This window comes from Rhamphochromis longiceps, linkage group LG2 (assembly GCF_057381845.1).
Source record: "Rhamphochromis longiceps isolate RC_006_pf linkage group LG2, R_longiceps_female_GT1.1, whole genome shotgun sequence".
Taxonomy (NCBI): domain Eukaryota; kingdom Metazoa; phylum Chordata; class Actinopteri; order Cichliformes; family Cichlidae; genus Rhamphochromis; species Rhamphochromis longiceps.
This window is the reverse complement of record NC_140558.1, coordinates 31,564,545-31,584,178: the sequence shown is the minus strand read 5'-3', so window position 1 is coordinate 31,584,178 and position 19,634 is coordinate 31,564,545. Positions and strand designations below refer to the sequence as shown.

The 19,634-nt window shown below is 37.7% G+C and overlaps 1 protein-coding gene across 1 annotated transcript; it reads right to left on the bottom strand.

The window, feature by feature from the left end:
- Nucleotides 1-1,416: 1,416 nt before the first annotated feature.
- Nucleotides 1,417-18,601, bottom strand: LOC146677499 (interferon-induced very large GTPase 1-like). Its single transcript, XM_085423107.1, has 7 exons — nucleotides 17,904-18,601; nucleotides 16,429-16,553; nucleotides 15,620-16,213; nucleotides 12,895-12,932; nucleotides 12,544-12,652; nucleotides 7,626-7,684; nucleotides 1,417-7,532 (listed from the first exon to the last, which is right to left on the bottom strand). The coding sequence occupies exons 2-7, from the start codon at nucleotides 16,523-16,525 to the stop codon at nucleotides 2,643-2,645; spliced, it is 5,787 nt and encodes a 1,928-aa protein (XP_085279233.1). The 5' UTR covers nucleotides 16,526-16,553; nucleotides 17,904-18,601; the 3' UTR covers nucleotides 1,417-2,642.
- Between the last annotated feature and the right edge of the window lie 1,033 nt (nucleotides 18,602-19,634).

Below are 19,634 nucleotides of genomic sequence, written 5' to 3'. Positions count from 1 at the left end.
AGTGCTGAACATCATTTTCATCCTCTTTAAGGTAAATGTTAAATTTCCCTTGAAAAGGTAACCCAGACCTTCACTTTAGGGATCAGCTGTTAATTTTTTCCTTTAATTTGCTACCCATCATACTCACACAGGCACAGATTTTACCAGGTATATACACACACACACACACACACACACACACACACACACACACACACACACACACACACACACACACACACACACACACACACTACTACAGAAATCAATAATAAACTCACCTTTGCTTGTTGTGTGTGGGGGTTTTTTTCTTATAGTTCTGTCTGTTTTGTGTAGATGCTGCTGCCTTCTTATGAATCCTACCAGATACTGTTCTTTATATAGAGACATCTGTACTATTTAATGATAGGTCTGGCCCTAACAAACTCCTCCCAGCAGCTCTCAATAAATGGCATGTCATATTAGAGGAGTGTACATGAGTTTCAATTGAGTGATATCGAAAGGAAAAGCCAAAGTTGAATGGCTACACCACTTGATTTCCCAGAAACCATGTGACAGGAAAAGAGAGGTTTCATTTTCCTGACACTGCCCAGTATGGACCGAACACTGACAATTTACTGCCACCATACTGTAATTTATTTTACAGTTTTTAATGGCACATTGTTTAACAGAAGGATACTGTATTTTCTACAGGGCAATACTAACACCGGCCAGCATCTGGCCAATCCACCACCTTTCGTTGTTTATACCGTTACAAAAAAAAAGAAAATTATCGGGCCACCGAGTAAATGCCCGGTATGCCCGATGGCTAGTCCAGCTATGGTCGTGCCATCAGTTAACCCTTCGCGTGCCAACTGTGGCTAGGGTTGCCAACCCCTGTCCTATACTATAAATCAGAAAGAGAAGGTACGACCTCTCTCATGACCTTAGGATATGCGTGTATGCCAGAGGACTCTGGAACGCACACAGAGTCTTTGCAGACTACTAAGGATGAAACATTCTATCAATATGCAATCGATTATATATCTCTAAGCATTACTGATTATATGTTTCTAAGCATAAATGATAATCCAACAATATAAATCTGACAGAGATCACTGTCTAATATATTTACTCAGAAATTCTCATTGGTGCTGAGATCTGGTTATACCTTGCGATTTGTAGCATTTATCTTCTCTTCGTGCTAAATGTTAAATGTTGTTGAGGGTAAAAAGATGATCATTCAGAAAAACTTTATATATACTTTAAAAATGACCCCTGAGGGGGAGGGTGCATCTGACCTCCTTGGCTGTGATTGGTCCAGCCCAGAGTCGATCATGACCAATTGGCCAATCCACCACCTTTTATTGTTTATACCGTTACAAAAAAACAAACAAAAAAAAAACATTGGCCCATAAAAACAAAAAATCACCATCGACCCACCGGACAGTCCAGCTTTGTGGGTGGGTGATATTAAAACCCGATCCTTTTATCCCCATGATAGAACAGAGAAAACCCGACTCATAGTGGTCAAAACATTTATATTTCTTTTTATTCAGTCATCTTCCAGAAGAGAGAGCCCTGCACAGCCCCAAAAGCCAGTTGCAGAAACTCTAACATTAGAATTTAAAAACGTCTCACATATAGGTGTTATTTTGGTACTTTACACGTCACACAGTTTTGATACAAACACTCCTTATATGGTAAAAGTTCCTCTTTTCTGTCTGGCTTCCTGTATTTATTAATATACTTGTATAGCTCTACACTAACTTCCTGTTTTTTAGTCTGGCTGACCACTTAGTTTATGAGTCAAAAGTGGCCTTGCTGTACAAACCTTCATTATTAAAGTACACAAAGCAATATAATAAGAAAATAAGCCTTAAAATATATATATTTAAATCTCAACAGTGATAATTCCTGATGTCAAAGTTCAGAGGAGAACAGGCAGACTGCTTCAAGCTGATAGGAAGGCTCAACTCAAACCATTTAACTCAACAACCATTCGTTGCAATGAAGTTATATTTATTTTGTCACTAAATGGTCTAAAAAGATATCATCATGAAAACAAAAGTTAGACAATGTTGAAAACAAAAAGTCTAAATTTTTCTAAATTTATTATAACCAAGTAAACAAATCTCATGAGCCCTTAATCTGTCAGTGGATATTCATGTTTCATCTCTCTCCTTTCCTCTAAACTGTAATTAGAAAACTTGATTAATATACAAAGATGAAAAACTGGAAGTTGTTCAACAGAAGACAATAAAATAAAATGACAAAATATACAGAATATTAACACATGAGACAAATTCAGATGATTCAGATTATATTACTGGACACAATTGATTAAATAATTCTAATTTAACTTTATCTGCAACAACTTTCAGCAAAAGAAAGATAAAGTAAAATGAATGTATTTGTTCAATGTAAGTGCAAAATACACACAAAAAGGTTTTATTACAAAAGCTACATTTCAATAAGAGTTACTTTTAAATGTTCAATAATTATTACATAGTAAGAGTCTAATCTCACATGCTGTGAGTCTCTTTAATTGTTAGAATTATGTATAACTATGTTGTAATAATCCTGTCATTTCTAAAAAGAATCTGCTATTTTACTTGAATCACTAAATCTTTCTTTCCGTCATTATGTAAGACATATAAACCGAAGAATGCTGTTTCTTTGACTCATTTGCACATTTCATCCAGACTTCTAATGGCTTTGCATTTAGAGATTGTTTTCCACTCACTGGGAATCTCTCCTCTACCCTGGAATTTTAAATTGTAGTGCTCTTCCAGTTCCTTTTGAAATCGACACACAAACCATTTCCAGTACACCAGTTTAGACTCATCAGGGGTGATTCTCCAGTCAGCATACTCTGGACCAGCAGTTCTGTACTGTTTATAGGGAACAGTTTCCTCTGAATCATGACAAGGATAAAAACTGCCATCACTTGCAACATTTGTTGTGCAGAAATCAATGCTGAATTCCACTGTGCCTCTATAGTGCCATCCTTTAATTCCAGAAGGCCGATGAAAAGGGACACTATGGTCAGCACCACTGTGACCTTCAATGGTGTTAGTACAAACAGCTGCACAGAAGGGACATTTTACCCAGCAACAATTACACAGCTGGTCAATGAGGATTTCATCAGGCTTCAGCCTGGATTCCTTCAGTTTATTCAATGAGAGACTCCTTATCTCATCACTTATGGGTGTAAATTCTTTCTTTAATGCTTCCATTAAGAAATCAAAATTATTAATGTCACTGAAGTTTTGAGAAGAAAACGTATCAAGAGTTAACTCATCTTTTAACAAACTAGAAAATTCCTTCAGCCACATATTTATGTCTCCTCTCTGAGTTTGGACTTTCTGTGTTGCTGTAGATAAAGCTTGACTCATCAGCATGTTAATGTCATCAACATTTTTCTTGAGTATATTCACAGTTTCATCTTTGTGATCTCTGAAGATGTATTTCTTTACTTCTGCTTTTATAAAAGCTTTTGTTTGTCTCCTTGGATTTCTGATGTAGGTGATGAAATCATCAACGTTTTCATTCTCAGCGAGTGACTTCAGCACATGTTTCTCCAAGTTCAGCCTGTTCCCATTGAATGCTGGGAAACTACACCTCATCTCTCCAGCCAGACCAATGGCAGTCTTGTTACAGACAGCCTCAACAATGGAAGCTTTCAGCTTTTCACAGATCAGTTCTGCGAGCACAACAGCAGATAAGTTTCCTTTGCAAAAGCTTCTAAAAACATTGTAATACTGTGTTTTCTTGCTTTCTAAATAAGTAAGTGGATCATGCTTCATTTTGAATTCCTCCTGGGAGTCTAGAAGCAAAATCTCTGCTTTGTAGAAAACATACAGTAAGAGATCGACTTTAAAGTCCTTCTTCACAGTACATTTACTTTCTGACTGAAATTTCTCCACTTTTTCTTTTACAATTTTTGCCACTTCTTGCAAGTAAGCTGATGTGTAGCCTCTTGTAGCCACAGGTTTGGCTCTGATTGAATCAAGGGACAGTTTTTCAGCTTTGTCAATGAGCAATCTGATCTGTTGCTGTTCATGACAAGATAAAGCACTGTGTGATTTATGTTGTTTTTGTTTTGTGTTTGAATTATATCCAAAAAATGTTTTGGTATACTTCCAAAAATTTGAGACAGGTTGTTTAACATATGCGCCGAGTTTACTTGCGTGACTGTCATCCTTCACAATATCTTGAGTTGGTTCACTTTCACCTGCCTCATAAAGATCCTTTTTTTTTTGAAGGATGACATAATCTGAATAATCACCAACACTGGATATTTTCTTGTAACTGCCACTTGTTTTGGATTCATTTATGAGAATATGTTCAAAACCAAGTTCTTGGAGGATTTTAAACTGATCCTCTTCCAGGTCGATGTCTTCAACAGGTTTTATATCTGCTGTTATTTCAGTGACCAAGTCACTCCAAACACAGTTGAACTGTTTTTGAAGTTCTTCTTCATCTTTGGCCTTATCCTTCAGCTGCTGAGCGAGCTCTTTGCTCTTCTGTAGCAGCTTGTCCTCAAACTCTTTTTTCTTATCATCCAGCTTTTTACGAGCCTCCTTTTGTTGAATAACTTCATCCAGTTTTCTTTTCACTGTGCTCACCTGTTCATCGTGAACCTCTTTGAGTTTGGTTTCAAATCGGCCTCTCCACTGAGCCAAAAATTCTTTTTCTCTGTTTTCGTCAAAATACTTTTTCATTGCTGTTTTTATTTCTTCATATGTCTTGCTTGTTTTTTTTGTAAGGTCACTCACTTTCACCATGTCAAGATTTCCATTTTCTATTCTGTTATAAAGCTGATTTTCAGCAGTCAACATGTTGCTCCTGAGGTCCCAAGTCCAGTTTCCATATTGGATCTCCAATTTTCTGTATGCTGCAATTTCAAGTGTATTTTTAAAACTGAAAACAAAGTTTTCATTGAGGAGGGCACTCCACAGGTCCTGGATTTTGTATTTGAATTGTGTGAGAGTGATCCCAGCAGACTGTGAAGCTTTAGAGAGGATGGTGTTCTTCACTTCTTGGATGCTCTCACTGTAACCTGGATTAGGAGGAGCCATGGGTGGACTGCCCTCCCATAGCTGGGCACAGTATTTCACATCTTTTCGGACATCAAACTTAATGACATCACTGAAGCAGTCAGCATTGCAATCCTCCTCTTCAGCTGCTAGTTTGGTCATCTGGTCCAGTTTTTCTTGCAGGCGTCTCTTTCCATCCATGTTTTTCTCTGCTGCTGCAACATCTGTAACATTCTGGTGAACAAACACACAACTGGGAGAAAGGTTAACTTTCTTCATCCTCATGAAAGCCTGAACAACAATCTGCAGGATGTCCTGCATCTCAGATGGATTCTCTCCAAAGATGTTGATCAGTGTCAGGTTTCCCAGACCAACAACAAATGTTGCCAGTTCGTTGTCATGGTGATGAGTGGTGTTACCTTCCAGCTCAAGAGCACGCAGTCCTTCAGTGTCCACCACTAGAAGATAGTCAAACTTCAAGTCTTTCTTCATCTCCTCTGATACTTTGAGCAGCTGCATGAAGGCACCTTTGGTGCACCTGCCTGCACTCACTGCAAACTGCAACCCAAACATGGTGTTCAGCATTGTTGATTTTCCACTGCTTTGTACGCCCAAAACTGACAACACAAAAACTCTCTTGTCCCCCAGTTTCTTGATGACTTCCTCTAAAAGACTGGAGATCCATGTTAAAGGCACATGACCTGCATCACCATCCATCAGCTCCATCGGGTGTCCTGATATCATCAGCTGTGCAGCCAGCTCAGGGTATTTAGACCAGTCAGTGTGTCTGCTCTCTCCTTCTATTGCTCTATGAGCTTCATAGATCTGTCCCATTTCTCTGAAGATGTGCTCCAAACCAAAAGTTGCAGACTGCAGTTTTCTGGATATTTCTTCAAGCTCAGTTTGTTTTTTTATTAACAGATCTGATTTCATGTGTTTGTTCTTCAAAGCCAAGACCTCAGACCACTTTTCATCATAGCTTTGGAGAACTGAGGAAAGATCATCTGTGGAGAGATCATCCATTAAGATTTGAATCCATTTCAGGAAATACTGTTTGTCTGTTGGTGAAAAAGATGAGAGACTTACAATGAACAACTCCACGAGTTTACTGAATGAAGCAGCACATTGTTTCTGACGTATGTTCATCAGTTCTTGTTCCTTTTTACATTTCTCCTTTTCGATGTCTCCTCTGAGATGATACAGTTCTTTATGTATTTTGCTCCACTGATGCCACAGATCACCCCGATAAGGAAGGAATTCATCTTTAAGCTTTGAAACATTCATGTTATCCTTTGAAAGAATATCCACTATGATCATAGCAGCAGATTTCCCTCTTTGACAGGCTGGGACGCTTTCATCCACTCTGATTTCAGAGAGCTCAGCCATCATTTCAAGCTGGAAAGATGATTTCAAGTTTGAACCATCTAGAGATGACGAAACCTCTCGAATAATTTGTTTCAGTTCTTCAGATATATCTGACTGGCTTTTGCCTTTGAGACCCATGATGTATTGTCCAGTTGTTGTCTTAAAAAGATCACGGTCGTCATCAACAGTGAGAAAAATGAAATGGTTTTGAGACTCAAAAAGAGCTGTTATAATTGAGAAGCTTTCATCTTTTTGCAAAGATGCAACAAGAACAACTGTGACTAAAGATCTTTTAATCAGTATGTCGCGCTGTCTTTCAGTCAACAGTGCATCACCATGAAGATTACAAAAGGCAATGCAGTCATTGAAGGCATCATTGGGTTTTCCAGCAGGACAGTACCAGGCAATCTCTGCCACACCATCCATCAGATAGCGAGACTTGGTGCTTCCTGGACAGTTTCTGTGGAAGAAGGTGTTGTGACGGTCGTTGATCAAAGTGTTCATCAGCTGAGATTTAGACACTGACAGAGAACCCAGGCGGAAAAATGACACCAAGGGTGTCTGAGCTTTATACACTGGAACACTCTTCATAGTGACGATGTTTGAGCCGTCTTTGATTTCAGTTACCTTCCAGGTCTTTGTTATTTGTCTGAAAGTCCACAGAGGACACTCGATCTCCATAGTGACTGGGTCAGGAACAAGCAGTGGTAAGGCATACTGACACTGAGAGAGCTTTGTAATCATCATCTGTCTAAGGAAGCTGTCTGAGCAGTGAAATACTGCCATCTGAACATCCATTGGATGCAAATGAGTCTGTTCTGACTGACGCGTGTCTGCACTCATGCTTAATAAAGCATCCAAATTAATGAAATCTTTCTTAGTGATATCAATCACTCGAACAGACTTTGGATGTGTCCCCTCAGGACCGTCCGCTTTCACACGAACATATCTGGCCCTGTAATCTAACATCATCAGCCTGTGAAGAAAAGTATATGTTAGATCTGTCTCAGATGTGACATGGTGCTGTTTCACAGGTGGACGTATCTGAAGAAAATCTGCTGGTAGAAACTTCCTTTGAAGATTTTCTTGAATGTGAAGTCTGTCAAACAGTTTTTCAGTTTCTTTTTCACATGACTCCTTCTTGTTAACTTCAGAGTCATTCCTTGACTGCAGCAAATAAGAAATTACATTTATGTAACAAATTTATAGTTTTGTACAGTGTGGTAAAGTAAATTAATTATTTGATAATATTTTTCTTACCTTGTGCTTGTTTCCACTGATGTTTTTCTTATTTACGTTCAAGTCCACATCAGAGGTTCCTGAAGTTTAAAATAGAACCAAAAGGCCAAATCAATGTGTGATAGAAGCAATACAGTTTTTTCTGCACAACCTGTCAATTTTTTTTCTTTTTGTTTTGACTCCACACTGCAGTGGTTAACACATTCACTAAAAACACAAAAGATCTGTGGTTTGAGACTAGGAGACCCAAAACCCTGCTGTGGTGACCACTTTTAAATAAAGGAACACTTGAAAAATGCTTTCGGTAACCAATTTTTACTTATTCCTGTTAATATATAAACCAGGTTTTCTTTTTTCTTTTTTCTTTCTTTTTTTTAAACCCCTTTGTTACAGATGTTTGTGGAGGGTATTTACCATTGACAGTGGAAAAATCTTGGCTATGCTCATTTTCAAAGCTTTTGATCAGTGGTTAAAGGACAGGCCCATAATGTCAGGGACCTGGGTTCTTGACTTTTTTTTTTTTAGTTTCCTGTGTTTTTTGTCACTTTGTATTGTGAATTATGTTCTCATTTTTGGTCTTTAGTTACTCCCTTGAGTCTAGTTTCTTGTGTTCCGTTCCTAGTATTTCCCTCTGTGTATTATTTATCATCTCTAGCCTTTTGATTCTTTGAGTTCTATGCCTTATGGTTTATGTCTCTGTTTCTTAGTTGATCTGTCTCCACAGTGTCTAGTCCGCATCTCAGTGTTATACTTCCTGTTTTACTTTGAAGGTCTGTGTCTCATGTGAGTGTATCCTGCTTTGCTTAATTGTCTCGTCAGTTCTGATTTCCCCCAGCTGTGCTCTCCTTCTGTGTCTCCTTCTAAACCTCCTTCTAAACGTCAGTAAGACAAAGGAGCTGATAGTGTACTTCAGCACTAAGCAGGAGAGGAACTACCAGACCCCTGTCATCAACGAGTGCCCAGTGGAGAGAGTGGACAGCTTCAAATACCTCGGAGTTCACATCACGCAGGACCTGTCATGGTCCTGTCACATCAACACCGTGGTGAAAAAGGCCCGTCAGCGTCTCTACCACCTCAGAGGCTTGAGAGACTTCCAACTGCCCTCCAAGGTGCTCAGGAACTTTTACTCGTGCACCATAGAGAGCATCCTGGCGGGAAACATCTTAACCTGGTTCGGGAACAGCACCATGCTGGACAGACGAGCTCTACAGAGGGTTGTGCGATCAGCTGAGCGCACCATCCGCTCCGAGCTCCCTGACCTGCACTCAATCTACAGCAGGCGGTGCTGGACCAAGGCCAGGAAGATCGTGAAGGACCTCAGCCATCCCAACAACAGACTGTTCTCTCTGTTGAGGTCAGGAAAGCGATTCCGCTCCCTGAAGACCAACACAGAGAGACTGAGGAGGAGCTTCTTCCCGCAGGCGATACGGTCTCTCAATCACACCACCACACAGTACTGACCCACACATATAGTTCTTACACACACACTGGACATTCTGGACATTGTTTTCACTTCATCACTTAATCACTTTAAGCATATTTGCACTGCACAAGACATAATGTGGATTGCACAACACTGGTCACTACATTCTTCACTTCCAGTTAATACTGTACAGCTGCTGTTATTGTGTGTATATTTATTTATATTTCTTCATACATTCTTATATAGTTCTGTATTGTGTATTTTGTTGTACAGTTATTTTATTTTCAACTTTAATTTATATATTTTATCTTATTCCTTCCTAGTTAAATTTACCCTTTTTAATTTTTCATATTTATTTCCTATCTTATTCATAGCCTTTTTGTTTTCTTTAGGTCACGAGCAGTTGTCCAAGCATTTCACTACATATCGTACTGTGTATGACTGTGTACGTGACAAATAAAATTTGAATTCATTCCCTCGTTATTCCCCAGTGTATTTAAGCCCTGAGTTTCTCTGTGTCAGTGTCGTGTCATCCCTCATGCTTGTGTTTTGCTGTGAGTTTATCCTGTGAGTTTAGTTTATTCTTTCCCAGTTTAGTTGAGTTTTCGTGTTACATGCATTTTCCTTGCCAGCCAATAAAGCTGTAATTTTGAGTTCATCCCTCATGTCTGAGAGCCTGCATTTTGGGTCCAACTCCTGCCTGCACAATGCCGAAACCTGACACATAACAACTTGAACCACCCACACAGCACAAGAAGTTCTTATAACTCTAATATACAAACACATATAAATATTTCCAACCTGCTCAATTTTCTAAGCCATTTCCACTGTGGAGGACAAAAGGTTTCAAACTTGTCCAGGCCTTAAACTTCATGTGTGTCCTCCCTAGTAGTAGTAAATGCATAGAAATCAAGCTTTTATGAAAATGCTGAATAAAAAATAGTTTCCTTGTAAAAGACTAACTTTACAGTTCACTCTTGAAAAGCATATAAAATAAACAACATATAAAATGTCATTGGATGGCAGAGATGCAGAAATGTCTGCGTCTAGAGTGTCTAAATGAGTCTCACAGGCCTGAATGTGTGCATAAAGACATTTATAATTCTTGACTTTTTTTGATCTGCTGCTCACCACAAACAAGCACAAGCATAAATTTTGGACCTGTATTGTCAATTTTATAGCTTTTCCTACTGACAAAAATCTCCCTCATGGCTATTCATACTACAAAAAGTAAGCCACACATAACAAAAAGTTTCAGTTTCTCTCTTTCTACTATAGAAATTTCTTTTTTTTTTTACAGGTGCAGTTGAAAAAAAAAAGCAAAAAAACTACACAGTCTTTTTTACCTGTATTGTAAGAAATAAATCTGTAAAATTACAGAACAAGTTACAAGTCCAAAGAGTCGTGCTGACAGATTTCAGCAGGACTCTATTAATAAATAATTTTAAGGAATAAACTTTCCTTGTCATTGTGTACCCTACCTTTACTTGTAAAACACCAAAATACACCAAAAATCCAGCAAACAATTCACTTCGATCACGTGAACCTAGCCAGACAAACCAAGCCTTGACACAGAGCTTCTGAAGCACTGTGTTGTGGTTTTGGAGTGTGATCACTGAGTTAGGGTGAATAGTAAATTTAATAGTACTTTAAATTGTGCTCTGTCCCCTTGTTTTCTAACTTAATTCCTGGAGGATGCTTATTTGATAATTATTTACTTTTTTTGTATAGTCAATAAAGCTGGTTGTAACAGCTCTTGAATTGCATGGGGATTCCAGACTGCAGTGTTTGTCTTGATTTTAAGATGAGCCACCTCTCTGCATGCCACAAATACATAGATTAATGATTTTTAATTATTAAAAATGTAAAGATTTTGAGTTATCAGTCAAATCTAATCACTTCGGTCATACACATTACTCTGGTGCAGGAATAAAATGCAGACTCCCACCATTAGCATGCTCTTTGCAAATTCCAACTATTTTGCTACTTTTATTGATAGTATGTGCAGGCGCATTATAGTGGAATCTGTGTTTAATTAAGAATTACTATTGAGTGTTGATCCTGTTAAGTAAATCCAAGCAAAAGATGAAAAAGGGTAGAACAACACTTCTAGCAGGTGGTGGACAGTCAGTCTTGGTGACTTTTCCTTAAGGGTCGGCAAGTGTTTCATTGTGTTTCACAAAAAACATGAACTGTACCTGCTCTCATCTGGACTTGGATGGAAGCATAACTCTGCTGTTTAAAGTGTCCAAAGATCTTTAGATGTCTGCAGCAGCAGGGGGATTTGCCATAATCAGTGTAACTCTAAGTTTAGTTTAATTGCTAGATGTTTTTGATTTTTATTCTGTTTCATTTGTATGGCTCATTAAAAGCTATTTGGAATGGAGCACATTCAATTTTTATAGAAGTAATAGAAGTTGCAAACAATTTCAAGTTTTGTGAAGACTGATAATAAAGCGGAGGGGGAGACATGCGGCAAAGGGTCGCGGGTGGCACTTGTGTACTTATCAGTACATGTTAGTAAATTGTGCTTAAATATTGTATTTTGCATTTATATTGTCAGTATATTTGATATATTTGATATTTAAGTATTTTTTGCATTTCATGATGCTTTGCATTTTTACATGATGGTAAATTTCTGTTTTATGGTATTTTTCTGGCACTCCAGCTGCTTTTTCTAAATCTATGTGAACACAATGCACAAACAGTCTTCTCTGAGCCAAAGTTAATTTAAAATGAAGCCAAAGTGGAAAAGCAGATAGAATCATATGCCGGACAAGAATAGGATGACATTACTTTCCCAAAAGTCCAGCAATTGGTCTCAGATCCTGGACTTTTATAGACTATTGTTAAAGGAACATATTGTCCCTACTTTTTGGTGGGGACAAATTCCATTTTAAAAGTACATTTACTCAATTTAAACATGTGATACAACATCTTTGTGTATTGTGAATAAAATATGGATGTCTAAGATTTAAAAAATCATTGCGTTCTGTTTTTATTTCCATTTCCCACAGTGTCCCTGCTTTTGTAGAATGGGATTGTACCTTTCGATTGTTTTAGCAACACTCACTTTGAGATCATCAGTTTATGAATATAAAAATACATCTGCATGTCAGTAAGACTGAAAAGGTGCTATTTAACTGCAAATGTATTATATTACAGTTATAGCCAAAGTTTGGTGGTAATTTAAACATGCACACTTCAACAAGAGTGTACATTTGTAGTGATCCAGATTTTGCAGAAAAGCATTAGAAACAGAGGCATATGAAGCATAGCTCATGCTCTGTGGTGTTAGTTGAAACAGTCTGACATCTCACACTAGTGTAATTTTCCGTATCACCCTCTTCAGAGTTTCTAAACATATATTTGTTGCTTTTACTAATGATTACTTCATCAACATCAGTTTCTTCTGCTCCAGGGTCACAACATACAAACATCACACTTTAATTTATGAATTCTCAAACTGTCTCTATATAAGTTACTGTGTAAATGAACACAAAATGAACACGTTACCTTTCTGTTTGTTTGGGGACCACACTGGAGACTTGATTTCAGGTTCTTCTCTTAATGCTGTGCTGTCATCAGTACTCTCTGATTGTTTGACATCAGTGCCTTCTTCATTCTGAGAAACAAATACTGTCATTTGTTTGTTAGCTGAAAACCACTGATGTAGACTAAAGACGAAACGGACTACAGATGACCCAGCAGTTAATGTCTTTTTTCACACATTTCTCACAGGCTCACATCTTATGACCAGTTAATACACAATTCCAGTGTCTCTGTCATATATCTGATATTCATTTTAGAAAGTAAATGTTGGTGTGCAATGATGAACATTTTTTAAAACAAAAAAGTAACATTTACCTTGATTTCATTTGTATCCTCCTCCTCGTCTTCTTCTTCTGCAAAGAAAATATCTGCTTTACAATGCAGGATCAAGGGAACCAGTTTCTGTTTTGGTAACTAGAAATGAACCTAGTGTGATAACTTCAACACACTAATGAGTCAACATAATGATATTCTGTGTTCTTCTTCACAGTATAAAGGTCATCTATAATACAGTTTATTTGAGGTTTATATAATGGATATTTTGTGGCTCTCCTCTGAATGAATCCTGGCCTCCATCTGAGCTGTTAGACAATTCTATAACTCTGACATTAATACTGTGAAAAGCAATGAAATTCAAAATTCACCACAGAATAACTGAAGGACAGAGATGGTATCAAAGTTAGAGAAAGCAGGCAAGAAAGAAAAAAAAACAGGGAAGGCAAGACACATTCATGGAGCAAAAGAAATATGTTTGAAGATCATCATACAGAGGACTTTATGTTTAGCTAACATATGACTTTTGCTCAATTATAGTTGAATAATGTAAAAGTGCAACTGCGGCCAGATAGCCTTAGAAACAAATAATTGAAACGTGCATAGGAGCTGGAACAACTGATCCTACTTAAACCAACAGAACTCTGCTTTTAATATTATCTAGACCTGTGGTTTTCAAACTGTGGTACGTGTACCAATGATGGTACGTGGGCTCCCTCTAGTGGTACGCGGGAAGTCTCCCCCAAAAAATAAGATTAAATAATATACCATGTTCTGATTGAGGGATTTCTGAAAAATGAAAACGTACAACATAAATGAAGACAGAAAACTAAACAATAAAAACTAAACAATAAAAAGTTAACAATAAAAAGTTAACAATAAAAGTTAACGCAAGAGTTTCCAGTGGTTAGGGACAAATACAATCAAATGGCAGGATGCTGTAAATGGACCAAACTTCAGTCAGGAGAACAACTGAGATAATCCATCCACAATACGAGGTTAGTCATTCATTTATTGCTGCATTGGCTGGGCTGTAGTTACATTGTAAGGTTTTAAAAACTGAGCTTTAAAATAAATAGTGGTAATAAAAACTGAGAGAGGCCGACAGTGATCACTGCCTTTTTTAGGGGCTTGTTCAGATTAAATAGAAGAAGATACAAAGCATTAAAACATGTTAAAAACACAACAGCCTTCATAAACACAGAGTAGTTTGGATCCGGAAGCAGGGTTCATACGTCATCACTTAAAGATTGGATATCCCACCTGCTATGAATGTTTTAATGCTGTACAGTTAGTATTATTATTATTATCACTTTTCACATCCTGTTTATGACAGTTAAAATAACTAACATTCATATAAGAAATAAAATTGTCTCGTGCAAACTGTATATGGTGTTAAATAGGCCTATACTACTGTAATTTAATGTCGGTCATAAGGGTAGTACTTTATATATTTTATGAGGTGGTACTCATTGTGAAAAATTTGAGAGCCACTGATCTAGACAGAAAAAAAACCCAGATTCATTAAATAAATCAGATTTTTCCAAAGCACCAGTTAGGTTTCTTTAATGAGTTCAACAATAATCAGACATTAGAGGAGCTAATTCTAACATTACTGTTCATAAATAAATATTGTCACTACATTAATTGTATCTAATAAAATTAAGATTCACAGTTTTGTCCATTGTACTTATGTGTACTTATGTTACGACCCCCTCTGCTAGGGGACGAGGGGGAGTAACATACACAAGACCTCACATGAGACACTAAGTAAAATAAAGATTTTATTGCAAACTTCAAACAGAAAACCGACAGGGCCATGTTCAACAGAGGTCTGGGCAACCAGTTAGCACGTAATGCATGAACACAGACGACACATTAACACTGATCGCAACTCTCCTGTATTCCTTGCTCAAATGTTTAACCACAATCGACGCCTTGTGCGATGGGCCCTATTACAAGAATACAACTTAGAGATTCAGCATAAAAAGGGTACTGAAAATTTATTGGCCTGTCCAGGTGGTGAGTATGACTTGTTTTATTTTCTGCTGTGAACTGTGAAGATCGTGTATACAAAACCTAGTTTTGTAATTTAAGGGGAGGGTTGTTATGGCCCTGGGCCTTGGAGGGAGTGAGATTGCCTTTCTCTTCAAGCAAATGCAAGAGTGCCAGCACTCGCTGACGATTGGCTAGCTGGAGACTCGTGCCGTCCTGAATGCAAATTGCAGTATGTCAACCCTCACAGATAACTGGCTGCCTGGGATACTGTGGTGCTCCAGGAAGCAATGAGTGGTTGATTGTACTCATCTGTGGCTACAAAAGGCTATATATCCTTCACTCAGTGGCTTCTGCTTAGGACTGAACATGCAGTTTGCCCTTCTTGCCTCCCTCTTTGAACTTTGCTCGCCCAACTCTGTTCATGGTGTTGAACTTTGTTAACCCCGGGTTATGGTTGAACTTAGCTTGAGTAGGTGGTTGTTGGTGTTATTGCCCGTGAGGCTAGCTTTAGTTTTTCACTCTCTTGTGTACTAATCAATGGTGTACTGATTATTTGCCCAGTGGCCTGCAAAATGCAGCCCTGTCAGTTTTCTGTTTGAATTTCTGCAATAAAACCCCCTTTTTTTCATTTAGCTTCCTGTGTGAAGGCTTATGTATGTTACTCCTCCCTGTCCCCTAGCAGAGGGGTCGTAACATGCTGACTGTGAGAGTTTGTTTTAAGAATTGCAACAGTGTTGGAAAAATGCCTAAAACACAGACAGGCAGGTACCTGTTTTATGTGTCTTTAACTCAGAGTCTTTCCTTTCTTCTTTGTGGGATTTGTCCTCCAGGTGTCCTTCCTGTTCTCTGTTTTCAGCACACACCAGTCCAGTGTAGCTTTGTGGATCATTTTCAGAGACCATGATGTTTATTTTTTCTAACAAATCTGCTACCTCTTTTTCATCCATCATACTTCTGTTACATGTGTGGTATCTTTTTTCATTAAACTCTGTGTTAGTTTTCAGCTCCTTTAATGCACTTTCACATGTTTCACCTGTTTCATGAGTCACCACTGTGATTAAATAAGAAAGTGCTCCTCGCCCAAAAGCTTTCTCTAGCCACTGCACTCCTGAGCTGTACTGGTTGTTATGCAGAGTGTTGGGTAATAGTAAGACAAAGGCATGAACTCCCTGATTTAAAGGGATTTCCTTTGTTTGTAGACCGAGCATGTTAATGACACAGACATGTTGACCACACAGATTATACAGATTGGAGGAAAACTGTTCCACATTTGTGTGCACTTCATGGTCAAGGAAAATGTTCTTTGGTCCGATCTCAATGGAGGCTGGATCACCAATTAGTACAAGTGTGAGATCAGGAGCCACTGAAGAAAAAGAACAACATGTTACAATACAGACATCACTAAAACCACAGTGAACAATTACTTTGTGATTTTAATGAACAGTAACTAAATAATAAGAATAAAGAATAAATTAAATTTAAATAATTAAAGAGGTAAATGCTTCACTGTGTTTAAACTCAAATCAGATGCATAGTCTAAATAGGTCTGACTATAACAGTATAATATGATCACATTACTTCTCTCATTGATGGGAGGTGTTTCAGACGTGTTTTCAGACTCTCCTCCTGTGCTGTCGTTGTTTTCCTCTGCCGCTGCAATATCTTGATCATCCATCTCATCAGCTTCTCATTTTACTGCAGGTCTGTGTGTCACATATGCATTCGGTTTATCAAAGATGAAAGTACAAAAAGATAGAACTTTTTATCAGGTGCACACGTTCAGCTACTCGTTAAGTCAAATATTTGGTCAGTCAATCATGTGACACCACTCAAAACATTTAGGCTCGTAGACATGGTCAGGATGACCGGCTGAAGTTCAAAATAAGCATCAGAATTGATAAGAAAATTAATTTATTTGACTTCAAATGTGGCATGATCTACTGGGATTTTCTATGATTGCTGATGTCAGAGACAAATGGGTAGACTGCTTCAAGCTGATAGGAAGGCTCAACTCAAACCATTTAACTCAAGCATTTGTTACATCAAATATATGCAAAAAAACATCTCTGAATGCACAACACTTCCAACTGTGAAGCAGATGGGCTTACAGTAGCAGAGGACCGCACCAGGTGGCGCAACCTGAGGCTGCAGGTTACACAGGCTCACCAAAACTGGACAAATGAAGATTAGAAAAATGTTTCCTGTTCATCGTATTCTATAAAATCGTATGTTTGTAGTCGCTGTTTTATGAGGCTGACACTTAATGAGCTGGATTAACAAAAACTATTTCAGCTGAGCTCAACATTAAACATCTCCCATGATAATCCAGAATAAAAATGGTGTTTGTTTCTGTTGAGTGATTACTTTTAACATTAAAACTTTAAAAATATCATTTTTAATGCATTTAAATTGTACAGTTTATGTGTATTGTATTGTGGTAAATATAGTTGGTATTTTCATAAATCATCTAATTTAAACAATTCCTCATCACTCCTCATTGTCATTTAGTGGTTAAACTAAAAACAAACAAACATTTAATGGGTATGGGTTACAAAATATGGATAGGGAAAAACCAACAGGATGTGCCCTAGTTAAATACTGCAACACTATGTGCTGGCATAACAACTTCAGTGCTCCTTGACAGTGAAGCTAGAGATCAACATCTAAAATGTTCATTCAACATGTATCATTAGTGCTGAAACATAATTTCTCGGGGCTATAAAGACTATAGCTTATTTCTTACATAATTTTTAACCTCCTCAAGGTAAATGTTAAATTTAGCTTGAGGAGGTGATCGATCAGAAACCCACCCCCAAAAACTTACAACTGGTTTAAAATTATGGTTCCCTCTAAAAGTGTAAACGGAGCCAAACCAAGCACCCAGACTCTCACTGTAGGGGGCAAAAGTTACGTTTTTCCTTTAATACTCATGCCTGCACAGATTTTACCAGGTCTTTGCACACACACGCAGACATAAATGTGTTTGTTTTTATAACAGTGACAATAAAGAGCTATTCTACAAGAGAAATATTATTAAATAATGATCAACTCACCTCTGTTTTGTGTAGATCCAGATGCCCTCTTATGAATCCTACAAGACACTGATCTTTATATAGAGATCAGTAATATTTAATGATAGGTCTGCCCTCTCATAAACTCCTCCCAGCTGCTCTCAAGAAATGGATGTCATATAATACCATAAGGAGCTTTAGATCTCTGCATAAGCAAGTTGCCAATAATTGAGATGCCATATAAGACATATCAGGATCAAACATTCGTTTCAAATGAGTGCTATAAAAATGAAAGTCAAAGTAGAATGGCTACACCACATGATTTCCCAGAAACCATGTGACTTAAGTTTCAGCTTACTGATAAACTCATTCATACACAGATGAACTGAACAGCTGTTTCCAACAAATCTGTATAACTGTGAACAAAAGTTTTTGGTCACATAAAGTTTGTTTTTTAGTTGTTGTTTTCTTTACACCTTTCTACACTGTAAAATCTAATTAGTTCCTAAAACTTAAAAAAAATATTCAAACTCATTTACAAAGTAAAGCTCACTTAAGTTACGGGAACTTATTCATGAAGTTCTTACGAACAAACATGGGAAATTCATAAGTTTCAAAACCTTTTATTAGCAAATACATTTTAAAAATTGTTTTAACAGTGGTGCCACTGCCAGTACTTTTGGCCAGAATTGTATTCACTGTAATTAAGTTTTAAAAAGGTGCAGTACGGGCTCTACTTTTACCTGAGTAATTAGTAAATCTCACTTTTGGAGACAAATCTTTCAGGGAGATGAGCCATTGTTTTAACGTTGAACATACGTGGAAGTGTCACGTCTGCGGAGGCAGATGACAGGGAGTGAGGTGAACGTGGACCCAAAAGCAGACATGGAGCTGAGATGGATATTAACAAAAAGCGAGCCTTTTATTTTGCTAGAAAAAGGCACAAACAAAAAGCAAAGAACAACTGGAATAGAACAAACAAAACCTATACTGGAAAAACAAAAATAAAACAAATAAACAAAACACTGCATGAAACTTGGAACCTGGAAAAACAGAGGTAGGAAACTCAGACAAACCAACCACAGACAAAGGACTAAATACTAGTGATGGCCCGCTTGAAGCTGAAGCTCCGGTGCGTGTGTCCAAAAAATCAACACACTGCTTCAGAAGCACTGTGTCGAAGCTTGATTCGCTTTGGCCAGAGTCACGTGATCAGTGACGTCCGAGGTTCATTTAGAACCTAACTGCTTCTGTGTCTGATTCAATGGTTTATAAGGAAATGAATCATTCGCGGGATTTGTGGAGTGTTTTGATGGTGACAGATAGCGAACCACTGATCATTCCACTGAGAGATTTGGAGCCAGCGAGGAACAGAGGAGGTTCTGTTGTGTGGTTTTCCAGCTTTGTTTCTGGCCGTTTGCTTTTGTTTTGTGTGTGCTTATTATATCTGACAACGGGAAAAAAGGTAAAATGTCAAAAATCTTCTTCAATAATATAAATGTCATTAAATAACTTAAAAAAAAAAACTTCCACTTGACTCTTTACATGTAATGTTGTAAAATATATATTTTATTGTGTAATTAATCTGAAAATGTTAGTCTGCCAAATGTGCAGCAATTGAATTTATTTATTCTCTTTAGCTGATAGTTTGTGGGGCCCAGGTAGACTGTATACCTGCATCTCTACCAGTTTCTCTGCACTCCAGCCTCTTCTGTGCCATGTGAAGGGATTTCCCTTAAGGCAGGAGAAATTATCTCCACGAAAAGGAACAGG

Coding starts and splice junctions, on each gene's coding strand:
- LOC146677499 (XM_085423107.1), bottom strand. CDS start 16,525: ATGGATGATCAAGATATTGCAGCGGCAGAGGAAAACAACGACAGCACA. Junction 12,653..12,894: donor AGGATACAAATGAAATCAAG/GTAAATGTTACT, acceptor TTTGTTTCTCAG/AATGAAGAAGGCACTGATGT. Junction 7,533..7,625: donor TCAGTGGAAACAAGCACAAG/GTAAGAAAAATA, acceptor TATTTGCTGCAG/TCAAGGAATGACTCTGAAGT.